Here is a 27,279-nt window from a genome sequence, read left to right as displayed (position 1 = left end):
TTGTTTCTGCATGTTTTTATTATTTTTAATTGCCGTGCTTTGAGCTCTCTGAGCCACCGTACTGATCCCATCCTGACCCAGATCCAAACTGAACGCACAGGGATGTGGAGGATGCACATGCAGTGCAGCTCGCCAGCACATGTTTGTATTATATTAATTAAAAACAGTAATGAGTGTACATCCAGCATCTATCCTGAACATGGAGCGGCTGGATGTTGTGTTTGCTCATCAAAAGTAACAGTCTTGTTGGAGTCACAGCTTAATGCGTAAAGTAGAAAAGAGAAGCGCCCAGTGCCGGTAGCTCCTCCCTCTCATGGTTTGCTCTGACAGGACTATTCATGTTGATTCTTTATGTTTGGACTTTTGGTTGATTTCCTGTTTTAGTTTGGAATTACTTCCCTTGTGTGTCTTGTGGTTATTTTACTTCCTGTCTGTGTCCCGTTTCCCTCCTTTGTGATTGTCTGCCCGACCCTAATGTGTTTCACCCGTAGACTGAATAAAGAGGTTTCACCTGTGTTTAATCACCCCTGCCTTCCTTGTGTGTATTTAGTCTCTGTGCTCCCTGTTGTCTGTGCCGGTTCGTCCGTTGCGCTCCTGTTTTAGCTTCAGTTTGGAGTTTTGCTGATCGCAGTATCTTTTGAATTGGTCCAAAGATCAAAATGCAATCTTTCCGCCAACTCTCTTTGTTTGTCTGCATTTGGGTCATTAACACTCCTAAACCTTACAAACTCAGGTAAATGATCACCAGCTGCCACTGCATGACGCTGATGTCCGTTTTCTCGTCTCACACTTAGAAAAAAAATCTAAATAAGCATATTTTGTGACAAATTTGAATTCTTGCCTAACAAGATCTTTTTCACAGGTACAACAGTGATTTGTCTCTGCCAGTCCACCTCTCTGGATCTGACTGTTCCTCTGCAGCAGACCTCAGTACTGTGACCTGTAGAGAGATGAGTCAGTCGGTATCGTCCTCTGTGGCTCTTTATAGATTTTCAGTGGAGTCAAACTGAGCGTGAAGCTGCAGGAATTCAGTAAAGGTCAAAACACGACTGAGGTGAAGAGCCAAACAAACGTCTGGACAGATGTGGCATTAACCTGAAGGTACTAGGTGCATCTATCTACTGTCAGCAGTGGTTTCCACGGGAACGACACTGGGCTGCTGTAATCTGTGACGTGTTAGGCGGGATGTTTGGCCAAACAATTATACAATGTCACACACACACACACACACACACACACACACACACACACCCATACGCACCAGTATGTTATGACACATGCCTGTCAGCCACACAGTGTGAGATCAAACCTGTGCAGCTCAGCGGTGAGACAGTAACATTAATAACCATTCATACGCCCCACTGTACAGGAAGCTCCATTTAGCATTCACTATGACTCACTCATCAGTAACATGTTATAAATGCATGACATTCATATGTCTTCATGAGAGAGCAGAGGATCATTTACAGTGCAGGATGTTAAGAGGAACAACACAGAGCCTAAAGAGGAGCAGCTCCATCAGACAGATGGTAGATAATCTCAGAGCAGTCACTGAGGACTTTAAACATTAAATATGAAACAATAATAAAATCAATAAATACTCACAGTGTCCTACATTATAAGTCTATGCACATGCCTTAATCTGCTGGGGTTGGGTTGGTATTATAATAACACAGCTGAGACAAAACAGTCTTAAAGGAGCTGTTTGTAAGTTTTTCTAATGCTACGCTAACGTTACATTAACAGCTGTTTACTTACCAGTCTAGAAAAACATTACGAGTTCAGCATCAAACTTCATTCCTGTACTCACCAAGAACTGTCTCCAGTGGTGGAAAGCAACCCTCATGTTTTGCTTTTATTGTTATCAAATCTTTTCTTCTACTAAAGTCTGCACGCTCGCCAGCTAGATATGGCCAGGGCCAGCCCATCTAATCACTTTCCGATAGCGAGTCACAGTAGCATCTAGTCCACCCTGAAGAAGTAGTGCTGATCTGAGGGCGGATTATAACTACTTTATTCTAAACACAACGATGGCTGAAGCTCTCGGCAAGACTGGTAAGTAAACAGTTGTTAATGCTAACGTCGGCTATCTAGCAATAGTAAAACTTACAAATAGCTCCTTTAATTTAAGATCCACTTCCTTGTTTTTTGGCTCTTAGAAGCTATGTACTGTATATATACTACACACCTGCAACAACAAATATACTTTGGGTGAAATGTGACTAAATTATATATTTTCTATGAACATGAATTCTATCCTACTACTCAAATCATCTTGAGTATTTGATTGTGTGGCCAGGTGTAACATACCTGAGTCCATGTGAGTGATTCACTGTCTTTGTTCCTGAACAGGTGTTGTTGAGGTAAAACCTGTCTGGGCTCAGTGTCAGTCAGGTGTCCCTTCCATCTGAACCAGCAGGTGTCCCTGACACCGGCGCTCCCAGCTGGATGTGTCACCACCAGCTGCTGCTCTATAGCACTCAGATACCCACACACACAGTTTACTGTACCGCGGCTCGTTACATAACGCACACACCTGCTCTCCCACACGCCGACCTTGCTGTGTGTCATACAGACTCTTCAACAACTCTTCAAGGAGACCGGACTGCAAGACTGAACTTTACATACATTACATTTATACGGTATGTCCATTGGACTCATTGCATTCAAGGGTTTCCTTCAAAAGCCACCAGCTGCACGTTTCAACCTTTCAACCACTCTTCATTTTGCTGAGGTTATTTTTGTTATTCTTGCCCCCTTTATCTCTCTGACTGTGACCCTGTGCTTTGTTTGCATCACTCTCTTGCTGCTGCTCTCCTTGCCATGTGCTGAAAAGTCATTATGCATCAGGGGATTTGACTTTTATTAGCTCTGAAGATATTTAAAGTCATAATATGTAACTTTTCTGCATCAAAATGTCTAAAAACAAATTGGGCCTATGTTCTATATGTTGTCAAGTTGAGTTCGTACATTATCACAAATGTTTCCATCAATTCTCAAACCGGAGAAAACTGAGTTTAATCATGGTAACGCTCCGTGTCATTTGGCCTGTCAATGACATCATATCCTCTATGTGCATGTGTCAGTGTGTTTGTCTGACAGAAACATCAAAACATCAAAACTCACTTTTCATCCAGTTTTAATATGTATATATATATATTAACCAGATGAAGGACATTAGTCAGCAGAAGTCTGGAGAAACAAGCTGAGCAGAAAATGGCAGAAGAGCCGGTCGCAGCCTCTCAAGATGTCCTGTATCCACGGAGCAGTGTCGGAGAAACACTGATCTTTAACATGAACCTGCTAAATTCAGTGTTTTTACCAGTTTAAATCACCATGTCCATTTGGGAACATAATTTGGCTCCTGAACAACTGAGGCCTCAGGAATCCTAACTGGGAGAGCTTTACTGCAGTAATGGCAATGGTGGTGAAAACAGCTCCCATGATCCCACATCACTTCATGATTTCACCGAACTCTGTCTTTTATTATTGTGATGATTGAGAGACCCCTAGAGGCAGAAGTTACATACTGTGGTGCTTAAAGATCCATCTATAACTGCAGCGATGCTGTCTTTAGGACTGAGCAACAAACTTTTCTTCATTACACGACAGGAAAAAAAAAAAAAAGCCAGCTCTAAGTGGCGGCCTGTGATGTCACTCCTTGATCAGCAGACATCTTATTTTATTCCCTGCAATTATATTGAAAGTGCTCTACAATTATAAAGTAATTACACTGTCATTTATGCGACGTAATCAACAGCATTAACACACATCTTCAAAGAGTGTTGTATCACATTACACTATTAAAGAGACAACATGCCATTCAACCAGGGAAACCTTTACACATGTAAAACATCTCCATTGAAATCTCCGGTGAAACAAGCAGGAAGTGCGAGGACGTGAGGGATGTTCTCTGTTGCAGATGAGCTGGAGTTGAAATCAATCATAAAGTCATGACACATTGAGGAAAATGTAAAATGACGAACAAGCATCACAATGACACAAAGCTGTACTTTCACAAGAACATGAAAAAGGCGTGATAGTATGAGACAGATGCCACAGTCATTTACTCATGCAGGTGATTACTAGTGAACCCTGTAAACTCAGATCGTCCACATCACTCATTTTACAGTATGATGTTATTCTTTAAAGATGACAGCAGTTCTTTTTTTCATAAAAACTTTATTTTGTTATTTAAATTGAATCTTTTAATATCCTGACTTTTTCACAAAATTACAACTAATTCAATGAAACTGATCTTAATTCTTGTAAAATCATCATAAAATTACAACATTATTCTAATATTACAATTTGTTCTTCATCTTGTAGTGAAAATACACATTTATTTCATTACATTGACATCAATCTTGAAAATTTTGGCTTAGTTATAATTATACAAAAACTTGCAACACTATGATCATTCTGTCTATATTCACTATATATATACATATATAGTGAATATATTCTGTATATCATCATATTTTTTATCAATGATCTTATCATGTATTTATTCAATCTTTGCATCCTTTTATCCATTTAATATCCACTCGCTGCTTTTTATATTTTCCCACTTTCCCATTCACATTTCCACTAATTGCAGTATCCAAATCTTGCTCTGCTGCCAGTCTGAAATCTGCACTCTGCATTATTTATCTTTTTTTTCCCCTCTAACTAGCAGCAACAAACCATTTTTAGACAGAAGATGAAGAGGTAGGAGGTAAAAGAGCAAGCGACAGAGAGAGAGAGAGAGAGAGAGAGAGAGAGAGAGAGAGACAGAACATGTCAGCGTGCTACATAAACAAGTGTCTGACAGCAGCAGGGAGAGAGAGCGCAGGCTGAGAGCGTTAAGCAGCTCCCAGATCAGTGGATACTGACAGACACGCAGCGGCTGATGGGCAGAGGGAGACACACAACACAAGATATCTCACCTTCCTGGAGGAGGTGGAGGATGGGACCAGATGTACTGGCCGTTTTCACCGTCACAGCGATGAGGCTGGAGGGACAGCAGCATTAATGCAACTGCATGGGAGACGGTAAGTTACTAACACACACACACACACACACACACCTGCAAGAATTAAAGTTAATCATCGGCTTGAGTGAAGGTCGAGGAAAACTAGGCTGTGTTGCTTTGTTTAACATTTTATGTAAATCGGCTGCTCGGTGTAAACTCATTTTCGGGGTGGACACATTACCTGCAGCAGCTCAGATGATTATTTAAAGTGAAAAATCCTCATCAGCTTTAATTCACCTTTGTTTGTCTGACCTTCATCTTTTGGACGGCCGATAGTCATTTTACATTACATCAGTGACAACTAACCACAGATACAGTGTGTCTGTGTAATTGCTGTCAAAATGCTCAGACGTTAATCACACATGCTCCTTACACTTTGAAAGAATGACAGTTACTATCCTGAATGATTCATTTGTCAGTTTTGATTCATCAATCAGAAACTTCCATATGTTCAAATCAGTTTAAATCAATCTTGCAATTGATGGAATTTAGTTCTTGTGCTTTCCATGATTGTAGCAGTATAGGAGCATTGTGAATGTACAGTATTGAGGAGTAATTAGTTGCATGCAATGGGATTATGTAATTCAATTATAAAATAAATGTAATTGTAATTTGTCACAGCTAATGATAAAAAAAATTAGAATATAAAAAAATATAATTGTAATTTGTTACAGTTACTGAAAAAATGTGATTAAATCATAAAATAAATTTAATTGTAATTTGTTAGTTACTAATAAAAAATTTAATCAAATTATAAAATACATGTCATTATAATTCATCTCAGTTACAAATAAAAAAATTTAAAAATTAAATTTTTTAATTAATTTTTTTAATTGATTGATGATTGATTTTTATACACAAACTGTACAGTGTTGGCATCTCTCTGGGTTTAACTGCCACAGGAAAGACTCACTGTGAATTCTTTTTTTTTATTTTTAATTTATTTAAAATTTCTTTTTCCAAAGCTAAACCACATTTAAAACTGTTACCATAGTGATGTCATATCATTAAAAACTTTTTACAGCAGTTTCCTCTAACACGTTTCGAAATGCACAGTCATGAAACAATCAGGAAACGTGTCATTGTGATTTCACAGTGACGAATGTGAACTTTGCCCTTTGGTTCCCCTAACAGAACTCATTAGCACCAGACAGTTGCCTTTGAGCGTCGCGGTACAGAGTCGGTACGAAGCTGCAGCAGCTCTTCGCTTCTGAGCGGCGCCGCTGTGGCGGTTCAGAACAACACGTAGTCACATGCCCCCGTCGTCTTCTGAGGTGAAACCTTCAGGCTGCTGTGAGAGAGAGAGAGAGCAGGCAGCGTCAGCGCTAACATGCTGCTTACTGACTGAACTGACTGCTGAGGGGTTCAGCCCGCTGGGACCGCACACAATGCATGTCAATTAGCTAATTGATCAGCCGATCAGTTATATTGACTGACTGTATACAACACACTGGCCCTAACCAGTCAGTACCTTGATCAGACACAGAGGGGACACCAGGAGCAATGTTCCTTGCTTACGTCAGACAAATAAATGTCAATTTCTAAGTCAATTTCGACACTTTTGTTTGGACTGGATTCTAGCTGTGACACAGGGGGATGATGCCCTGCGCGTGGAAATAGCTGTCAATAGTCAAGTTTCATCAATCTATGAATCCATCAGTAATCTTGATCAAATTTACAGAATCATAAAAAAAAATCTAACAAAGGTAAACTGTCCATCCAGTAGATAAACAGCTGGTGGAGCTGATGCTCCAGTCGGTGCCATTAAACCACTGCAGAGGAAGATGAGCTCATAAAACCATGAGGAGAACATGATGGAGATCTGACGTCTCCGTTTGTTTCATGTGTTAATGTGAGGAAGGTTCCAGCCTCCTCATCTTCATCGCTCCGCACATCTGATTTTTGTCTCCTCACCACAAAAAGACATGCTTCTTCAGTCTTTATTCGTTCGCTAAGTTTGTTCCCACTTATCTCCTTCTGAACTCTATTATCTTATCAAAACACCCACTTCTCCAGGTTTTAATTTTTGCACAAATTGACATAAAAACAGACGCATGGAAAACAGAAGAGACTGAGGTCTGGTTACTTTTCAAATACTTTGCATGAAGAAACTTCTTTCTGTCTCTGTCTGACTGTTCCAGTCATCTGCACCCATGGGTGTCGTGTACAGGCGACGCTCAGGAGAAACAGAATGCTGCTGTATCTGGGTCTTGAAGATAATTGCTTCATTGTTTCTGTTCATAATAGTAACGTTGTGCTCGCCAAGTTCATTTCTTGGCTATGAAAACATCACTAAAATAGTTTCTGCAAGTGCAAGAATAAAAGTTTCTTCACTGTAGTGATGTCACCATGTTCCCAGATCTCTGCAGTTATGTTAATGAGCACAATTTTACCATAACTGATAGAAATTATGATTAAAACTACAAAATGAAATAAAGCACAGGTGGCTTCAGGTCTCAGTTTTACATTGTGCAAAACTGATACAGGATTTGGAGGCTGTTACTAATATTTGAGAGGTTTCAAAATCTGATAATGATATAAGCTATTAGCCATGATCATTTTTCATAAGCTCATGGCTTAAAAACATTTTCTTTAACAATCCCTTAAATTTGTTTCATAAAGAATTGTGATAAATTTTAAAATGTAAAAATAAACTGTTAGTGGACAAACTGTGCAATAGAAACATTGTTTGTTTGTTTTTTTAAATGAATTAAATACACATTGAAACATATTTTGACATTCCTGTACTGGCATATTTTGATACCTACAGGCCACCATACATGGCTATCTTTACTCTAGAGCTACAGAAATAATTATGATATTATTATATACTTGTTATATAATCAGTGCAACAATTTTCAACACGTACTCATGTTGAATGTTGTGCTGACAACGTACACTTCCTGCCTGGGGGGCCGGGCCCCCGAGGGCTCTGACAGCCTCAGGTTCACCAGAGCTTGAACTGGTTTGTTGTTATTTAATTACTAATATTGAATGAGTTTATGCACGAACTGAAGCTCATTGTCATAAACACAGAAATCTGTTTTAATGACCTCCATTATTTTAGTTGATACTAAAATACAAAATACACAACATACAGATTTCTTCAAATGAAACTACCGGAGGATCAGTTCACACAGGTTGATTTCTGGCTCGGAGCAAAATCTAAAGAAGCTGCTGTGTGTGTCCTGCTGTCTGCACTGTGCTTGAGGTATGGAGGTTCATCTGTGACAAAACTACTGAGAACACACCAAACTCATTTTCAATCAACACATCCACATTTAAGAGAAGAGAGAAAGTAACACATATCATGTGTTTAATCAATGTTTGAAACTTGCAAGAAGAAGATGAATCAGATTTGAGTGAGCAGTAGGATTTCCTTTGGTTAATATCTTCAAAGTTGTGCGATATTAGTTTTGTGTCTATCACCAAAAACTGAAAGACGTGAAAATAAAATAAACGAAATAAAATAAATGTATTGAAAAATATTCACTGACAACCTTTTCTTCCACAATCAAATAGAGACAAAACATAATGAAAAGTGCCTCTGTCATATTTTACTGTAGTGTATCGTAATGTTTACTTTGGTAACTTTAGCTAACACTGCCAGCTACTGGATAGAGATTAAAAAAGGTAAGCTAATGTTAACGTAGCATCAAGTTAACAGTATTCTTTCTGCAGATACTCAGCTGACACCAACGTCATTGGATGATATTTGGTTGAATGTAGGTTGTGATGTCAGGTGACCAAAATTCAGTGTCTGGACAACATCTAGTGTCAACGTTAATCTAGAATACTGACGACAGCTGATGTTGATATTTCGTTGGTTTTACATCCAGTGTTGTCCAAATGTTTCATGTCTACGACATTTTAACATAAAATACCGACATTCTAGTTGTCAGCAAATATCAACGTCTGCTGAACATCTAAATGTAAATTAGCCAACGTTGGGTTCAAGCATCAACCTCCGAGGCTGAACACTGAAAGCAACACTGAAGAACCAAAAGCTGCAGTTCCTCCAATGACCACTAGAGTCTGGCTCCAACAGTGAGTCAGTCCCCATAGACTCCCATGTTAAAATGTCCAACTTTACAGCAGAAATAAACATGTTTACAGCCTGGTACAAAAACAGTTTTGGGTCTCTAGAGTTAATTTCCTTTTATTAAGGATTAAAGTTCTGTAGAATTGGGGTGTGGCCTCTTTGAGTGACAGCTGGGGGGGGGGGGGGGGCGTATGCTTACCAAAAACTGGCATGCACTGAAGCCTCAGCTCCACACAAGGCCCACCTCTTTGTCCATATCTGGGTTAACTCGGGGTTTGGGGTGGAGTCAGGCACCGCCAAGATGGCGAGAGTGCAGCAGCTCACTCTGGGAGTCATGGAGGCTACGTCCATCTTTATTTACTGTCTATGATTGAGTTTTGATGTCAACCTGATTTTCATTTCCAACCAAAATTAGCTTATTGTTCAGTCCAATGTCTTTGTGACGTTACATTAATGTTCCACAAAAAATATGTGTCCGTCTACCTGTTTGTTGGTGTATTTTCAATTTGAGTTTATAAAAACAAAACAGAAATTTGAAAAAAAAAAAATCCTTGGGATATCACAGACAGAATGTCACGCTTAGCTGAGCTGGAACAGTTGGTGTATTGAATGTGAATAAATGATGACATACAGGAGCCATGTGATTTATCTGTCACACCAGCTGAGGAACCTTCCTCGCATTAATACATGAAACAAATCCATCATATGTTCTACATTGTTTTCCCTCATTCCCTCATCATGAAGTTTGAGGTGGTTTAATACGTCCTCCTCTTCTGAGATGGTTTAATGGCACCAGCATCAGCTCCAGCCTCATATTAACATGGAAACAAGCATTAATTCACGTTTTTCTTCTGACAATTTTATGGGCATTTGGGTAAAACTTGTGCAACATTCGGATGGAAACTTGGCATTAGACTCAAACCTGAGGACCACATTTTGATGTTTTAGTCCTCGACAAAGGACATAAACTAAATCAAAGGAGGTGCCAAAGGCAGAACTCCAGGCGGTTTCTAATGGCTTTCCCATATGTCTTCAGGCATAACTCTGAAATGTGTGGGATGCCGGGCACATCATTTTGAACCGGATTACCCTGAAATTGTTTGCATGCTCCGTCTGACATTCTCAAGGACTGAGTGTTTTCCAAGACACCTGCAGGAAGTTGTGAGGGAACATGTCGCCCTGAGAGCACATTTAGTGTTGAACAAACTGTCTCTGCGTGCTCTCAAATCCCGAATTGCAGCTTGATTACAGCTTGAATTAAATCAATTAAAGTGTTGCTCATTCAGTTTTCGTATTTGTATTTACTACATTGGTGTTAGCCTGATTCACACTGCAGAGTGGCGTTGACTGAGAGGGAGACTGGTCCCTGAATGCGACGGCTCTGACGGACAAGATAGTGTTTGAAGCATCATGAGAGAAGAACAGGACTAAGAGTCAGTCGGATTCTTTCTGTCTTCCTCCCGTCGTGGCTGCAGAACATCTCTGCAGGAGCAGTGTATGAGATGTGTATGAGGCATCTGGAGTAGAGGTCCTGTATGTGTGTTTGCTTCTGGTAATTAATTATGTTCATTGTTAAGCTGTGTCTTTTATGTCCAACACTCCCGGGCCTCATTTAAAGAAGATGTGTGAAGGTGTCAACTGAGTAAACATAAAAGAAATTACACATTACCATGTTTCTCTCTTCAATGGGCTCAGGAGACGCAGCAAATCTCAGTGAATTTAATTCAATTCACTACAACCATAGTTAATTAAATCAGCACATTTAAGGGAAACTGTTATTCATCATTATAGATCCTTTCTCTAGGGAAACCTAATGTTTTGGAAAATCAATTGCATGTGATGAATTATTTTATAATTTTTCTTCTTACTAGAAATTGCATCACTTAATGCAATGAATATATTTCTTGAAAAAATAGATTACTTTCTTATTCACTTGAATGGTATTTTGTGTCATATTTGATTGGTTGAAAACATTTTTTTTAAATCAAAGAATTTCCTCATCTGAGGAGCATGAACATGCTCGCAGTATTTTATGGGTCAACTCTGGCCCTATATGGAGGATTGAAGCTGCCAAAATCAAAAATAAATATATTGATATTTAAATACATTAATACTATTGAAAATAAATACAGGCATGGATTAATTGATATTTCTGTTTTAATTCCCTTTTGTATTTATTTGTATTAATTCCCCTATTTATTTTACTCCCCTATTTAAATTTATTAGGAATCATCCTCTGGGGAACATACCAAGCAAAAAGTTTTAATTATTGACCTTTACCATGTTTTATTTGTTAAAGCTGTTTCATTATATTTTCGGTCACTTTTAAGTTGTGTTTACACCCTAAATCAGGGGTGTCCAAACTACGGCCCGCGGGCCGACTGCGGCCCCTATGGCCCGCACAAGAATCTAGAGCTCAACTCTGTTGCAATTCTCAGTTTCAACACTAGATGGAGCCAGCGAAGGAAACGGTGCTTCTCCACTAAACAAAGAAAAACTTTAACCGCGAGTCACCAGAAATGGCAGCACCGAAGAAACGCAAAATAGCAAGTGAGTGTAGAAGATCTGATGTGGATGCTGAATACGGGGATGTACTCTACCACTGTGATGTGCGCTGGCTCTGTGCATGCAGCGGTTTTATTCGCCGAGGTCAGAAATCGACCAGTTTTTGAAAGAGAAGGGTCGACCTCTTCATGAACTGAGTGATCCTCTGTGGCTGGCAGACCTGGAATTTTTGGTTGATATTACACATCATTTGAATACACTGAACCTACAAGGCAAAGAACAGCTGGTGCCACACCTGTATGCGCACATGAAAGCCTTCTGAGACACAACTACGAAGCTTTAATGCTGCACACTTCCCTGCGCTGTCTAAAATCAAGTCTGCTTTTCCAAAGGCCGACCTTCCTGCTAAAAAGGAGAAATATGTGTCTGTGATTGCAGAATTCAACCAGCGTTTCCAAGATTTTTCTGTCATTGAAAAACAAATCAAGCTGTTCTCGACCCCCTTTTCCTGGTGGATGCAGGAGAAGCGGAAGAGAGTCTGCAGTTAGAACTGATTGAAATGCAATGTGATGATTCTCCGAAGAGTCAACATCAGCGTCTCTCCCTCCCTGACTTCTATCAGAGTTTGGATAATGCCAAGTTTCCTCTGATGAGACGCCACGCAGAAAGAATGATGAGCTTGTTCGGCTCATCGTACATATGTGAACAAACATTTTCTCTGTTAAATCAGAACAAAAGCAGACTGAGAACCAGAATGACTGATAGCCGTCTCTGTGAAGTCCTTCGTGTGACATGAACATGTCAGCCATCCTTCAATCCAAAGGACGGCATCACTGCTCCCACTGAGTGCAATGTTCTTCACATCATAGGTGAGTTAGAAATACACACAGTATTCATGTGTCAATATGTCACCTCTAGTGTGTGGCCCGGCCCTTTGTTTATTTCTCTGTATTTGGCCCTCACTGAAAAAAACTTTGGACACCCTTGCCCTAAATAATAAAATAAATGTCAGTTCAAATCATTCTCCACACTGACAGCAATAATGTTTGAAAGAGAAATTTCTAAAAACAAAAATTGGACTATGGAACAAATCCTCTTAACTGAATTAAAGTTGATGCAGGTGTCTGTCTGTAACATTAGGTTTAAGCTAAGCTGATGTTAACGTTACATCAAGTTAACAGTCATTTGTTTGGAGACACACAGTTGCCGCCGACATTAGATCATAATGTCATAATCATAATGGTTGTGACGTCGGGTATCGCAGGGCAACATCTAATGTCAACGTCAATCTGACAGAACTTTAAGGCCCCTTGGTTTCAACAGTTGTACCGTTTAGCTGTTGAACTGAGCTGAAACACAATACTTATATTTAACAGTGTGATCCTCAGGCTCTCTGTCTGTGTTGTTTGCTGCCATATTATTTTCATTACCGGTGCACAATGAATCTTGGGATAGTTTGGACCATGAAGGATCCACCTGTTGGAGCCTTCGTTACCCAGGAAGATAAGGACGTATTTGAAGGGAGCCTTTGAAATGGGACAGTCTAGTTACAAACCGCTACGACGCAATCGGTCTACGAATGCAGCCTTCAAAGGATGACACAGCTAGTGTTACTATAGCTACAGTCTCTGTCACTGTTGCTACCAGCGCCAGTATCCCAAGATCAATTATGTAAAAGCGTCATTACTGATTGGAATTACGGCCAAAATTCCTAATTAATTGATAGAAATGAAAAGAAAGTGTTTCCTTCTACCTTCTTAAACCCACACTTTATGCACAAAGCAGCACTTCTGTTTGTCGGCCAGTTAGAAATGAGAGTGAACGCAGTGAACCTATTCAATCATACCGACTACAACGCATGCTGCATTCTCTATCAGATGCTCCTCGACCACCTCAGCTAAGAATAGGCAGCTCTTCAGGCTGCGAGCCGCAGATATGTCGTATGAAATGAGATGAAAATGGGCCCCAGCATGTAAACCTCCACAGCGGAGAGTGAAGAGAATGCAAATGAAAGCGAGGACGAGCATTCAAAACTCTCTCTCCCTTGCACTTCATTTTCCCTGCACCGCGCCAACGGCTGCGTGATTATGGAAATAGGGTGAACATTTTCGAAGGGGGACAATTTCAGCTCGGCTCCGGAGATTAATTTACCGCTGGAGTCTGACTGAATGCTCCTTTAGGTTTGTCAGACGATCATTAGGGCGGCAAACGAAGCCTTCTAGGTGGAAGCGAAGCTTTGTGACGAAAGAAAAATCAAAGAATGTCTGAAGGTGATGGATCTAAGGTAAATGAGTTCACCGTGTATAGGTATGTAAGAACAAATAACTCCCCCCTTTGGTCTTAAACAGATCTGTCTGCTCATTTCCAACCAGCCTGGAAACGTCAAACATTGAGAACGAGCAGCAGCGGAAGCAGAAAACCAGCACAGTCCTTTCACCAACTGTTCAAATATCTAGTGGAGAAGCAGCTCCAGATTATAACTGTCACCGAAAACACAAACTGTCATTTCTGTTTGTATCGACCCGAACGACCAGACAGGTTGTTTGTTCCCTACGGTGGCAGGCGCACCGGACTTTGGTTGTCATGGTTACGATTATAAACAGTCATGGCCCTGGTTATGTTTAGGAAAAAGATTGTTAGTGTGTTCCAGTTCAGGGGCTTCATCCTTCAGATGCTGCCTTCGAAGACCCCGTTACGTCACAGCAGCGGGACCAGACTCTCCCATTTCACAGGCTCCTTCGAATGCGTCCTTCTTTTCCTGGACGAGGAATCCAACAGGTGGATCCTTCACGGTCCAACATATCTGAAGATTCATTGCATACCAGTAATGAAAATAATATGGCAGTAAACAACACTGACAGAGAGCCTGAGCATTACACTGTTAAATGTAAGTACTGTGTTGCAGCTCAGTTCAGCAGCAAGGGCCTTAAAACCTCACGTTTATGTAACTAAAAAGTTACATGTTGTCAAAGTTGCTAGGAAACAGGAAGGGCAGGAACAGCTGGTGACGCAAAGCGAAAATCTTCCGTAGGCCAGAATGTCTCAGTTTTGGTTCAGCGTTCACGGTCTACATTGGTCCCTGAATCGCAACATAGTGATTGTTTGTGTTAAAATAAGTACGATCTTTGTTGTCATGGTTACAATGATAACAACGTGGTTACAGTTATCGAACGTTCATGGATAATGGGATCAAAATAAACCATCCATCCATCCACAACCACAACCTCCTGGACTTTGTCTCTCTTTATACTACGTCACCGCACTTTCCCCTTTGCTTCTGTCATCATTACTACGACCGCTAGAGGTCGCCTAGCAACAAAACGTAACTATGGGTCATAGTAACCTGCTGGACAGACGACATGTGGGCTCGTTTCAGTCTATAAACGACAGACAATATATTATCGGTGAGCTTCAGAGGAGGCTAGCTGTTTCTCCACTCTTTATGCTAAGCTAAGCTAATCAGATCCTGACTCCTGAGGTCTGTATCATAAAGCAAGTTGGCTCTCTCGCCTTGATTATCCTGGATAAGTGATGTGTGAGTGATGAGTGAAGCTGGTTATCATCTGGCTCAGTTCATTCAAAGCAGGTTCACATGAAGGAGCTGATTTTTATTACATGTAACATTCAGAGAACGATGAGGGAAGGACATTATTCCACACAATATGGACTTTTTGGCACTAGGGAAAAAAAGGACATACTACTACTACCACTGCTAGATTCCCTCCAGCAATCATGTTTTTATGGAGAGGGAGAGAATGGTGCATGGTGGATGCTATCAGACTCAGCATGAGGGTGGAGGGGGGGAGGTTTACTGCGCTGGAACGAAGAAAGGCAGGAATGACAGAAATGATAGAGACGGAGAAAGAACCCAGAGATAATGTAGCATTCAGACGCTCAGCTCCTCAGCTCATTACTTCCTCTACGCTCTGATTGTGGACACCAGAGTCTATAATAATAATACATTCCTACAAAATGAATAATAAACTCATAAAAAGATATGAATAAATCAATGTCAGACCTGCAGTTATGATTAATTCTAAATTTTGAAGTCATGTTGAGGTTGGTGATGCTGTAGTGTGTAGAGTGTTCTTTAGCTAAGACTTCGATATGAATCTCATGAAAACATTAAAGCCAGCAACGTGTTCGTCCGTCTCTCAACACTTTCTGATTTCCCTGCTCCCACTTCCTACTGAAGACAAACAACTCACAACCTGGATTTCATGTTTTAAATGCTCAGTCAGGATTTAGTTGGGCACTATTTTCAGCAGCGAATTAATCCACATTTGGTTCTCCGGTGAACCAGTCCTCCGACCTGAACAACCCTACAGGTCGTTTTCTCCAACCCTCTGATACCGACGATAGAGGTGTCTCCTGAAATAGCGGGAAGGTGTACCGGACCTTGGTTGTCATGGTTACAATGATAAACGCACAGACTGTACCAACAACGGCGTACCTACCTTCATCACCATAGTTACTATAATAACGACCATGGCTTGGTTAGGTTTAGGAAAAGATGGTGATTTGGGTTAAAATAAGTACTTCCTCAACATTAGATGATCTTTGTTGTCATGGTTACAATAATAACAACATAATTAACTTCGTCAAATGGTCATGGACAATAGGAGCAACATAAACAGCTACTTTCACATGGGAATGGAACACCGCCCTCCTGAATCACATTCATCCATCCACCACCACCTCCTCCTGACCTGGACTTTGTCTCTCTTTATTCTACATCACCGCACAAGGGAAAACTTTGCTCCTGGCATCATTACTACCACCACTAGATGTCGCTTAGCAACAAAATGTAACTTTGGATCATAATAGACCATATTCACACGGTGGCCATTTTCCTCTGATGTCAGAGGTCGGGAAGCCTCTACGAGCCACTTAAATATCTCTGAATAAATCCTGTGTGGGAGAATGGCGAGATGTTCAGAAGACTTGACTTGTTTCCCGTCACTTGCCTTTGACCAGATTGATAAATGGGAAGATGAATCCCCGAAAGGATTAAAACCATCCATTGATCTTTCAGTTGCCGATCGATCAAGGAAGCGGTTAAATCATAACGATAACGATATGCTTATGACGGAAACACAGCTGTACCACCTCCAGCCTCTTTGTGACAGAGTTTGAGCTCCGCACTCTGAGCATGACGTCAGAGGAAAATGGCCTCTGGGTGAATAAGGTCTGTAGCCTGCGGCACAGACGACCTATGGGCTCGTTCTTTACAGCACGACCTCACTTAGTGGGTATCTGGGCAGCAGGACGGTGTGTGTGTGTGTGTGTGTGTGTGTGTGTGTGTGTGTGTGTGTGTGTGTGAGAGTTAAAATAATCTACAGTGTGTGTTTTTATGCTGATGAAGGAACACGTCACCGGGTGCAACAGTGTGTTGTTAAAAAGTTGTTGGACCGTCAGAGCAGAGGATTGAGACACATGAAGCTGTAGTTGAGACAATGTTTGTTAGCAGGAGATGTTTTTAATTGGATTTGTTTAGAGTAAAAAAAAAAAAACTACAGAATATTACCAGACGCACTTGTTAAATTTTAATGCTTCTAATTGATTTGGTAAATAATTAGTTTGACACTGGCTAACAGGACCTTCAGAAGGACCTCACACAGAAATTATTCATGGATTTACTAATAGCTGGTGCAGCCCTGGGCTGACAGATGGACTCACTAACAGAGCGACATTTCATCCTGAGTGCTCCTCCACTAATGGACCAAAAATTCAAAGGCTTCAGGGCTTTTATCTGCTCAGCCAGTGGAGGTGATTTGCATGAGTGCTTCAATTTCTCACGAGTATTTACATAAATCATACTATTTTTATATAGTATTACTGTAGTGCAGTATTTTCTTTTTCTTCTTATTATTACAGACAAACACTGACATGTTCCTTCTATGAAGCAGCGCTAATGCAACTTCAAAAAGTTGATTGCCTGTCCTTATTAAAGCTGGCAGCAGGGAGGGGAGGGAGCAGCCTGTTGAGGAGAAGAAGACTATTTAAAACTTCAGATTGCCTCATCTTCCTCATCCATCATTGATGTTTCCTCAGGAGTACACTTCATACTGCTGGTCAGCAGCTGCTACATCAGGACTGCTCCAGACTCTCTGAAGTCAGTGTGGTTCTCTGTTTTGGACACTGACGTGTCTCTGTCTCTGTGATGATGTTGTGATTGGAGGGAGGTATGTGAATGTGTGTTCTTTCAGGCAGTTCGTTTTTTCGTGTTAATGCAAACCAAAGATGAACAAACAGGAAACAGCCGTTTTTGTTTGTTTTTGTTGTAATAATTAAAAAACAAGAACATCCAATCAGAAGAAACGGTGTTTGCGAATTCCTTTTTTTCATTTTTCCTTGTTGAATTGAAGAATAAAGAAAGGTAATCAGGTGACACAGAAGTAAAGGTAAATATTTCAAAATAAAAGCCTTTCACTTTCTATAATCTAAAGTGTAAAATTATCCAAGCATGGACAATTAGTTTGTTTATTATGTGTATTATGTGTATGTGTATTAAGTGTATTTCCATATATTAATTGATTAAGTTAATTAATTCACACTGCGTAGTAAATAATACATCACACACTTCTGAGAGTGCGGCACAGCAACATTTCTTTTCCAGGTTCATTTCTCTGGTAATGTGATTCCGTTGCATCTCCAGTGAGAGTCCGTATGAACGAGGTGAAAGTCGTACGGTTTGAGTCTAATGACTTCAGACACGCGTTAGTGTTTTATACAGAGCAGTCAGTGTTTCAGACGCCTCCAATTATTCTGTCCTTCCCTGAACAGAAGCACTTTGTGAGGAAGTGATGACACTTTACTCGCACGGTGCCATCATTATACTTTAGCTGCCAGTCTTTTCAAAAGGTCCACACTTAGATGTGGAGCTGGACTCTTCTGAGTCGGCTTTTATTTATTTTAGGCTCCTCTGGGACCCCGGGAAGGAAGTTTCAAATGCGGTTACGCAGTCTAACGAGCACTTTGTTTGAAACGCCCTGAGGACTTAGAGGTGTGGAGTTCGTGGAGGTGGACGGGTGGAGAAAGCCTTTTAACACCAGTGTTCTGGACTCAGGCCTTGATGTCAAACCAGTAGCCAGTCCTGACGACCTGACAACCTTTCACTAACTTTACCTGAGTGGTTTTTGCCAAGCCCTGATCATACCTAAAGCATTCATGTGCCCCTAGCGATACTGTAGTAAATATCTAGTTATAAAAGATTTGGAGAGAAGATTCACTTTCCCCAAAAGCACAAAGCTAAATGGCTGCAATGAGAACATAATCTGTAGTGGAGTAACAACAACCCAACAGAGCAGGAAGAAGCACAGAGGAAGCTTTCTGTGAGATGCTTCAGGGTGAGTGGTGAACATGTCAGCAGTTAAACACAGAAGACCTTCTCTCACTCTAATTGGACACCACTGGCTGTAACGTGGAAACAGCCATTCACAGAGGTCTGGGTGTTAAACTGGATGTGGTCAGCTACCTTGTCAAGACTGTCAGGAAACTGTCTGTGCTTGTCAGTAATCATTTAAGACAAGCTAATCTGCATCACAAGATGATGAGACAACGACAGGAGGATCATCTGTTATGTGCGAATCGTGTGCTGTGATGCTGTAGATTGCTTAGCAACAAGCATGCGCGTGTGCTCATCAGAGACAACCACAAAATCTTTCCCTCTATGAATGAGACACTGCAATTCATAAAGGAATTCCCTGTAGCTCTGAATGAGATTCATCATCATGTATCACTGTGAAATGTCCTCGATTGTCTCACTCATGTGGAAGACGATAACTCTAGCTATTTCTTTTATCAAAACATTTATTAACATGCTGCCGCCGTCCTCGATACCAAACCAAAGACCAGAGAAACTCTTTCTTTATCTTTAAATAGAAAATAGTAGTTTGCTACTGTGTTATTGTTTAAAGCTCCATATTTTCCTCGTCTCCTGTGTTTAATTTGAAGTGTTGATCCATAAGAAGATATATTCGTGGTTTTAAGAACCAAAAACCATCTCAGTGTAGTTTTACATCTCCTCCCTCAAACTTCTCTCTGGAGTTCTAGTAACAACAGGTCAGGGAGCCAATTAGAAGAGAGGAGGAGAACACTCAGAGAAACCAAAATCCTGCAAAGTTAGATGATGGGTCCAGGTGGGCGGGGCTTCGGGCGTGGCTGAGAGTGGTGACTACTTTGTTGTGACATCACAAAGTTGCAGAAGTCCTGATGGCTGGTTTTAAGACTCAGTTTCTGAATACAGGCTGTTCTCTGTGATTCTCTGCTTTATAATCAAACAGAACAACAGATAAAACTTACTCAGTAACTTTGAAATCACTTCTTAAACACACAGTCTGTAACTTCAGCCTCTAGGTTTCTCTCAATCAAAACAATAACAAAAGACAGCGTTCCTTCAGTGTCAGTGGTTCAGGAAATCAAACAGACCTGCTCATTCTAACCATTAAAAACACAGAATGAAGCAGTTTGACATTTAAAGTCTGTGTTCGAGCGACGCTGTACGGAGGACAGAGACTCAGGGAAGAGCTGGAGCTGAGATTGATGCTAAACTTTGTTCTGATTGTTTCTCTGATAACTTATGAAGCAGACGTTCAGCAGGTTTTTACCAGCAGCTGAATCATCCACAGAGGTTTCCTCCTCTCCATAACAAACACACCAGGGGATTAAAACTAGTAGAAACACTGAAGAAAGCAGTTTACCTTTATAACTCAGGGATTCAGGGTGCCCTGGACCGAAAAGGCTTAGTCCTACACACAGCGGCCGGGGTTCCAGTCAAACCTGTCATCCCCTTTCTCTCTCTTTCCGACTTTCCTGTCTCTCTCACTGTAACTATCCGAATAAAGGCAAAAATGCCCAAAATATAACTTTAAAATAATCAGTGATTCATCAATAGGGAGTCACTGGAACCTTAGACTGCTTACCTTTGTGTATTGCTTTTACCGACAATCTAGTCTCTCTAATTGTTCTTATTTATATTGAAGTATATTGTACATCCTTCCTCTTCCTTATGACCTGCAGGTCATAAACATGGGAATCTTTCCCGTCTCCTCTATCTGACATGAGTGTGGCATTAGGTTGTAGTTTGACTAATCTGTGCTGGATGTTATATGAAGTATTAATAAGAATGAAGATGTCAGTCAGTGTGTTTACATCCACAGTCCCAGCAGGCGCTCCGACCATTTACACAAGACAAATCATCTGTGTGGGTTAACCATGGGTTTCCAGGGCTATTCACCACACTCTGAGCCTGTTCCTCCTAATTATCACAAATGGCCTACGGGTAATCAGTGCTGCTGCGGAGAGCCCGTGGAATAACACATACAGACAGCGAGAGTTAGTGAGGAACATGTTTTATAACTGATGTACAGTGAGTTTTATGTAAATATTTACTGCAAAGCCCCAAATCACTTACAGAAATGTCTTCAGGCTTCTGAATTCATGAGGAAACCTGACACGGTGACAGCTCCTCTTCCGTGTGACTCGTGTACTTTGATGTTATGCTCGGTGTCTGTCGGAGGCAAACTAAGTGACAGCTCTTTGTTTCTTCCACAGGCTGCTATTATTCAGGTCACAGAGAACAGGAGCATCATGTGTCCTGAGGAGAGGCTTCTGAAGGAACCACACTCCATCAAAGACACGACATGACTCCAAGAGCAGAACAACGCCACCTTTAAATACACGCTCAGCGTCATTTGACCTGCTGGAATCAACAGATGGAGTGGAGAGGTCGCACCCTGCTTTGGATCAGGACTCTGCAGTCATACCACCAACAGACGGGCACTGGGAGTTATACTTAATCAGCAATGAAACTGGGATGGTACATGATGGTCGAGAATCCGGTAAATCAGAGTGTACAGCAGGAGCCTTGAGAGAAATTGTTGCACAACAAGTAAAAGAATGGTCACGATTGTCTGGACTTTACAATGAGACAAGAGACCCAGGAAAATTAAGGACATATGGACGGTGAGAAGACGGAACAATGGACAGTTGCTTCTTTCTTGGATGACGGTAACTAAACACACATAACATACATCTGTCTGTGGATTGTTACAGAAAACACAAGGACGTCAGAGACTGAACATTACGTCCAGGCAAGCTGTGGGTCAAGTAGCTTGCTGTGGCGTTTCTAGAGTCTGTGGGGCCCTAGGTGAAAAACTGGCAGGGGGCCCTTCCATACAGTGTCCATCACCATTATATAATAAATAATCTGACACCAATGAGAAATGTAGGAAATCAAAACAATTTTTTTTATTGTTATTACAAATCACCACGTTAAAATATAAACATAAAGAACAGTAAAAACCTAAAAAAATAACTAAAAAACTCCTTCTCAGTAAAGAAGCTCTGATGTGGCTCTCTGCAATGACAGTGTTCAGTGGGCGGGACAGAGCAGCAGCCGACCAATCAGCAGCCAGAGAGAGACGTGAATGAGCTGTGAATGGGTGTGCCCAACAATCAATCACTGATCAAAAAATAGGTGGAAATGACATGGAACCCCTTTAGGGAGCAAATTGTCCGTTGGTTGGTTAAGGGGGAGGGAGTCGCCTTTTGAGGCATTGCTGTGGAGTTTGTCAGCCCTCAGGGGTTAGCATCATTCACGCTCACCAAAAGTGACAATGGATTTCAATGGGAGCCTGGACTATGGGTCCTATCCCACAGGCCTGCCCTACAACACCAGCGTGGACTATGAGGACTACTACCAGGAGCCGGACGCCAGTAAAATCATCATCCCCTCCATCTATGCCCTCGTCTGCTGCGTGGGTCTAACGGGCAACGCCATGGTCATCTATGTCATTCTGAAATACGCCAAGATGAAAACAGCCACTAACATTTACATCCTCAACTTGGCCATCGCCGATGAGTTGTTCATGCTGAGCGTTCCTTTCCTGGCCACATCGGCAGCCGTCCGTCACTGGCCCTTCGGGTCCCTGATGTGTCGCTTGGTGCTGAGCGTGGACGGTATCAACATGTTTACGTCAATCTTCTGCCTGACGGTGCTGAGCGTGGACCGTTACATAGCAGTGGTCCACCCTATCAAGGCCGCCCGCTACCGCAGACCCACTGTTGCCAAAGTGGTCAATGTCTGCGTGTGGGGGCTGTCGCTCATAGTCATCCTGCCCATCATTATCTTTGCAGATACTGTCCCAGCGCAGGATGGTGGTGTGGACTGTAACTTCCTGTGGCCTGAGGCGGCCTGGTCAGAGGCGTTCGTGGTCTATACCTTCCTGTTGGGATTCCTGCTGCCGGTTGGCGCCATCTGTCTGTGCTACTGTCTCATGGTGGCCAGGATGCGAGCAGTGGGGCTGAAGGCCGGCTGGCTTCAACGCCGGCGCTCGGAGAAGAAGATCACCCGCATGGTGCTTCTGGTTGTGGCGGTGTTCGTCCTCTGTTGGATGCCCTTCTACATTGTCCAGCTGGTCAGCGTTTTCCACCGGCCCCCAGACCCCATGGTCACTCAGCTGTTTGTCATCCTCAGCTACGCCAACAGCGGCGCCAATCCCATCCTCTACGGCTTTGTGTCTGATAACTTCCGGCGTTCGTTCCAGCGCATCGTTTGTTTCCGGTGGCTAGAGTCTGGGCTGGATGCGGAGCAGGTGGATTACTGTGCTGTAGCTTTGAAGAGACAAGCGACGTGCAGCCCTCTGGACTTTCCCAAGGACTGCATGGCTTCTGAGATGGTGTTTCGCAATGGGACATACACGTCCCGTACGACCACGGTGTGACATTAAACCAGAGCAGGACCTAAAACAAGAAATTGCCATCACCTGAGGAGGAGTTTCTCAACCTAATTACAAAATCCCATGTTCATTTGTCATAATTTAACTTTTTATTTAAAGATACACTTCACTCCATTATACTGCCCAACAGCACAACAAAACTACACAGACTCTAAAGTTCATAGATTGTGTTTCAAAACTGAAACTGAAATGGAAATTTATTTTGGTCTATCAGTAATTACACAAACAAAAAATACAACTCAACGTCTTAAATCCTCAGATACAAAACATTAAGAAGGAGGTGTAATTACTGCTTGATTATACTGGCTGACATGGTAAAGTCAGTACAACAATAGGACCATGTTATACTAATACTGTCATACATAATGATTGTTAATTGTTGTTAGAGGTCCATATAGTATAAAGGTAGATGTCCATGTGTTGTTTGCACCCAGCCTGTATACAGAAACTGAGCCTTAAAACCAGCCGTCAGGACTTCTGTCACTTTGTGATGTCACAACAAAGCAGTCACTGCTCTCAGCCACTTACCTGGGCCCGCCATCCAACTTTGCAGGATATGGTTTCTCTGAGTGTTTACCTGAAATCTGCTTAAAATTTTTATTGGATCTCTCAGAAAAGAGAGACTCAGAGCCTCCTCTCTTCTGATTGGCTCACAGACCTGTTGTTACTAGAGCTCCAGAGAGAAGCCTGAGAGAGGAGATGTAAAACTACACTGAGATGGTTTTTGGTTCCTAAAACCACAAATATATCTTCTTATGGATCAACACTTCAAATAAAACACAGGAGAAGAGGAAAATATGGAATTTTAAGTAATTTGTTTATTATTGTTATGCTGTTATGCCTGGTTTTCAAGTATAGTTACAGTATTGCAATAGATGTTGACATTATATTTATGTAGTTTCCCAAAATTAATTTATTATCATCGTATGTTGTCACTCCCACAAATTAATGAAATGTATCCATTCAATTTAAAAATCATTTACTTTTAAGTTTTCTGTGTGAATTTGTTATGATTACCAATGATGAAGTTAAAATCAAGTCAACTATTTAAAAATGTTTATTTCTTTTCTACAGAATCCAAAAGTTTTTGAAATTCTTACCACAGAAAAATGAATGTATGTCGTCCGCAAACAAAATCATTTTGCTGTTTATTTTGAAAAAATTACACGTATCATTCATGTACAAAATAAAAAATGCAAACAAAGAGCCGGGAGGAAGTTTGGGCCTGAAGTGGTGCTGTTGAACATTATATGAAGTCAGGATGTGTATCTTAAATGAAATATCTTATTTGTTCTTACTGTTTTTCATCATAGCACTTTTCACAACATGATAATGTACAAATCAAACATTTTACCACAAGCGGATCAAATCTCTCAAACTTTTAAATGTAACTGACTTTGTCTATCTTATATGTAGTTGTGTAGATTTGTATAACACAGAGTTAAATTCAAAACTGTTGATGAATTGATGTTACTGTGCTTAATTCCACAGCAAGTTTTACTTTTCATTAACAAACAATAATAATTGATTTATATTTTTGAACAAAGAAACTGTATAAGATCCATGTAAGAGGAAGGTTAAATTATTAATGAATGTCATTTTCTCAAGGCTTTGAAACGATGTCTGACTTTTCGTGTTTGTTCCTGTATTTGTGTATTTGTATCTGTTTGTTCATTATTTGTTGGTGGATCTGTTTAAATCTGAGATTTGTCTGAGTATGTAAATTACAAAGGTTCAAAACTATTATTTCCACCTCTGGTTTCCCTCTGTCTTTTCTTCTGTTGCTGGTTAAGTCTATTGAAAAAGCTGAGAAATTAATTTCATCATGCAAAGTTAATTTTATTATTTAACCTGATAATCGCTGTGAAGTTCATGCACACCTGAAAGTCTCAATGACAGGTGTCAAAAACTCTTGACTTTGAAAAAGTGATCCAGATCTTAATTGACAATATTTCCATCCTCAGATCTTGATCAGGTGTCATATGGACAATCAGCACCAGCACCGTTTACTTATATACATTTAAATATAAACTAGAGGCTGTATGCCAACGAGCCAAGTTACAGGAAATGTGGTCTCAGTCTCTCCTTCCTGAGTTACAGTGTTGAATAATGGCCAGAAGTGTTTTTGCAGAACATTATGATGTCACAGTGAAGTTGACCTTTGGCCTTTTGGATATAAAAATGTCATCCTTCTATCCTATTAGACATTTTTGTTTTGTTATTGTGTCATAAGTAGTGCATGGATTCATGGCCATAAACTGGTTTTGTGAGGTCACAGTGACCTGGACCACTGAAATCTAATCAGTTAATTCTTGAGTCCAAATGGACATTTATGCCAAAATGAAGGGAAGCACTTGAGGTGTTACTGAGATATGTGTCCAGTCCTAACAGTGGGAATCAGCAGCAGCTTCCTGGTTTCATGCAAATAAAGGCCAATGAGCTGTTTTCATTGTAAACATTATCCTCCACTGTGCTCTTCCAACTGTTCCTTTCTTTACAGTGTCTAAGCTGAATTACAGACATTAATCCAACAGAGTATTTCAACGTACAGAGATGAAGCAAGTAGATACAAATACTGTAGAAAAATAATGTGAAAGGATGAACATTTAAAGAACATAAGCTACTTTAAGATCAAAATGAGCAAGTACTTGGTATAATATTAGTATAGATTCACAGTTGTAAAACTAAATAGGCCAATGTTACCTAGACATGTATCAGAAATGGGCAGGAAGGAGACTGGACAAAAATATGTTGCTTCTCTCTCTCTTTCTCTCTCTCTCCCTCTGGATTGGACTCAGGACTCTTATCTCTAAGAGACACCTTCTATTTTCTCTTCAGACGCTCTGTTATTTCTCAGCCACTTCACACTCCTCCGTCTCCATCCATTTTATTCCTTATGACTTCTCGGTCATCCGACCGCTCTGCCACGAATCCCGACGCAACATATTTATACTCATTATTTGAAAGTGCAGGGGCATCTCCTTACAGTGAAGTGAAAATACCAGAACATATTGTCCTGTGGAGCTGACGTCTTCAGGGTCAGTGAAGTACTTATATTTTCCCCTGTGGTTTATAACTGGGTCCTCAGTACAGAAAGAACACAATCCAGTGTTTGTGCATAATAGCAGAATGGAAAAAGAGGTGGTCGTGTTCTGACCTGTGCTTGATTAGAAGTTTCGTCTCTTCATATCTCTCTGTTAGATGAGACATCTCACACCTGTCTGTGACCTGCAGGTAACCTACAAACACACAGGAAAATGATTATAATAATACAAAAGACAAGCGTGTGTGATTCTAATCTTACACTCAGGAGCTCAACAGAAGAGACATGGCGTGTGTGTGTGTGTGTGTGTGTGTGTGTGTGTGTGTGTGTGTGAGAGAGAGTAATTTCCTGTTATTCTTTCTAACATGAGGCACAGTTGAGGTCACATGAATGATGGGATGATATACAACAGTGTGATTAAAGATGTGCAGCTCGTAGGACCGATGACAGGCTGTGATTAAATGGTTTGTTGATGGTGAGCACGACACTGTGACGCGCAGGAGCCTTGAATCCTTTATTATTGCTCTTTTTCTAGTCTCATCAACCTTTAACATTGAAGCCAAATTCACTCACACATTCGCACGGCGCTTTTCTGACGCAGACGTTCACACACCGATGATGCATTTCGGGTTCAGTGTCATGCCCAAAGGCACTTGCCGGGTACGCGAGTTATTGCAAAAAAGAAAGGAACACTGGACACTTGATGACGTGATTTCATTCAAATGTGTCAGATATATTTACACGTCACGGTGTTCTGCAGAATTCTTCATGGGGGATGGGCTCGCTCGTTAACTCCTTGATATCCAGGTCAAGCAAGGACAGGGGACCTGGGTGGGGTCCACTGAGGGAACTGGGGTGCACCCATAGTCCGCTCCACCTGAGGAACCTTGTCGTGCACGTTGTACTAATGAGCCGCAAACGTGATTATATAATT

The 27,279-nt window shown here is 41.0% G+C and overlaps 1 protein-coding gene across 1 annotated transcript; it reads left to right on the top strand.

Moving 5' to 3' along the window:
• The first annotated feature begins 4,832 nt into the window (after positions 1-4,832).
• sstr1b (somatostatin receptor 1b) lies at positions 4,833-25,763 on the top strand. The gene is made up of 2 exons (XM_056368431.1): positions 4,833-5,033; positions 21,117-25,763. The coding sequence occupies exon 2, from the start codon at positions 22,181-22,183 to the stop codon at positions 23,285-23,287; it is 1,107 nt and encodes a 368-aa protein (XP_056224406.1). The 5' UTR covers positions 4,833-5,033; positions 21,117-22,180; the 3' UTR covers positions 23,288-25,763.
• Positions 25,764-27,279: the final 1,516 nt, after the last annotated feature.

The sequence above is a fragment of the Seriola aureovittata genome, chromosome 23 (assembly GCF_021018895.1).
Source record: "Seriola aureovittata isolate HTS-2021-v1 ecotype China chromosome 23, ASM2101889v1, whole genome shotgun sequence".
Classification (NCBI taxonomy): domain Eukaryota; kingdom Metazoa; phylum Chordata; class Actinopteri; order Carangiformes; family Carangidae; genus Seriola; species Seriola aureovittata.
The sequence above is the reverse complement of the archived record's forward strand: the minus strand, read 5'-3'. Positions and strand labels throughout refer to the sequence as shown.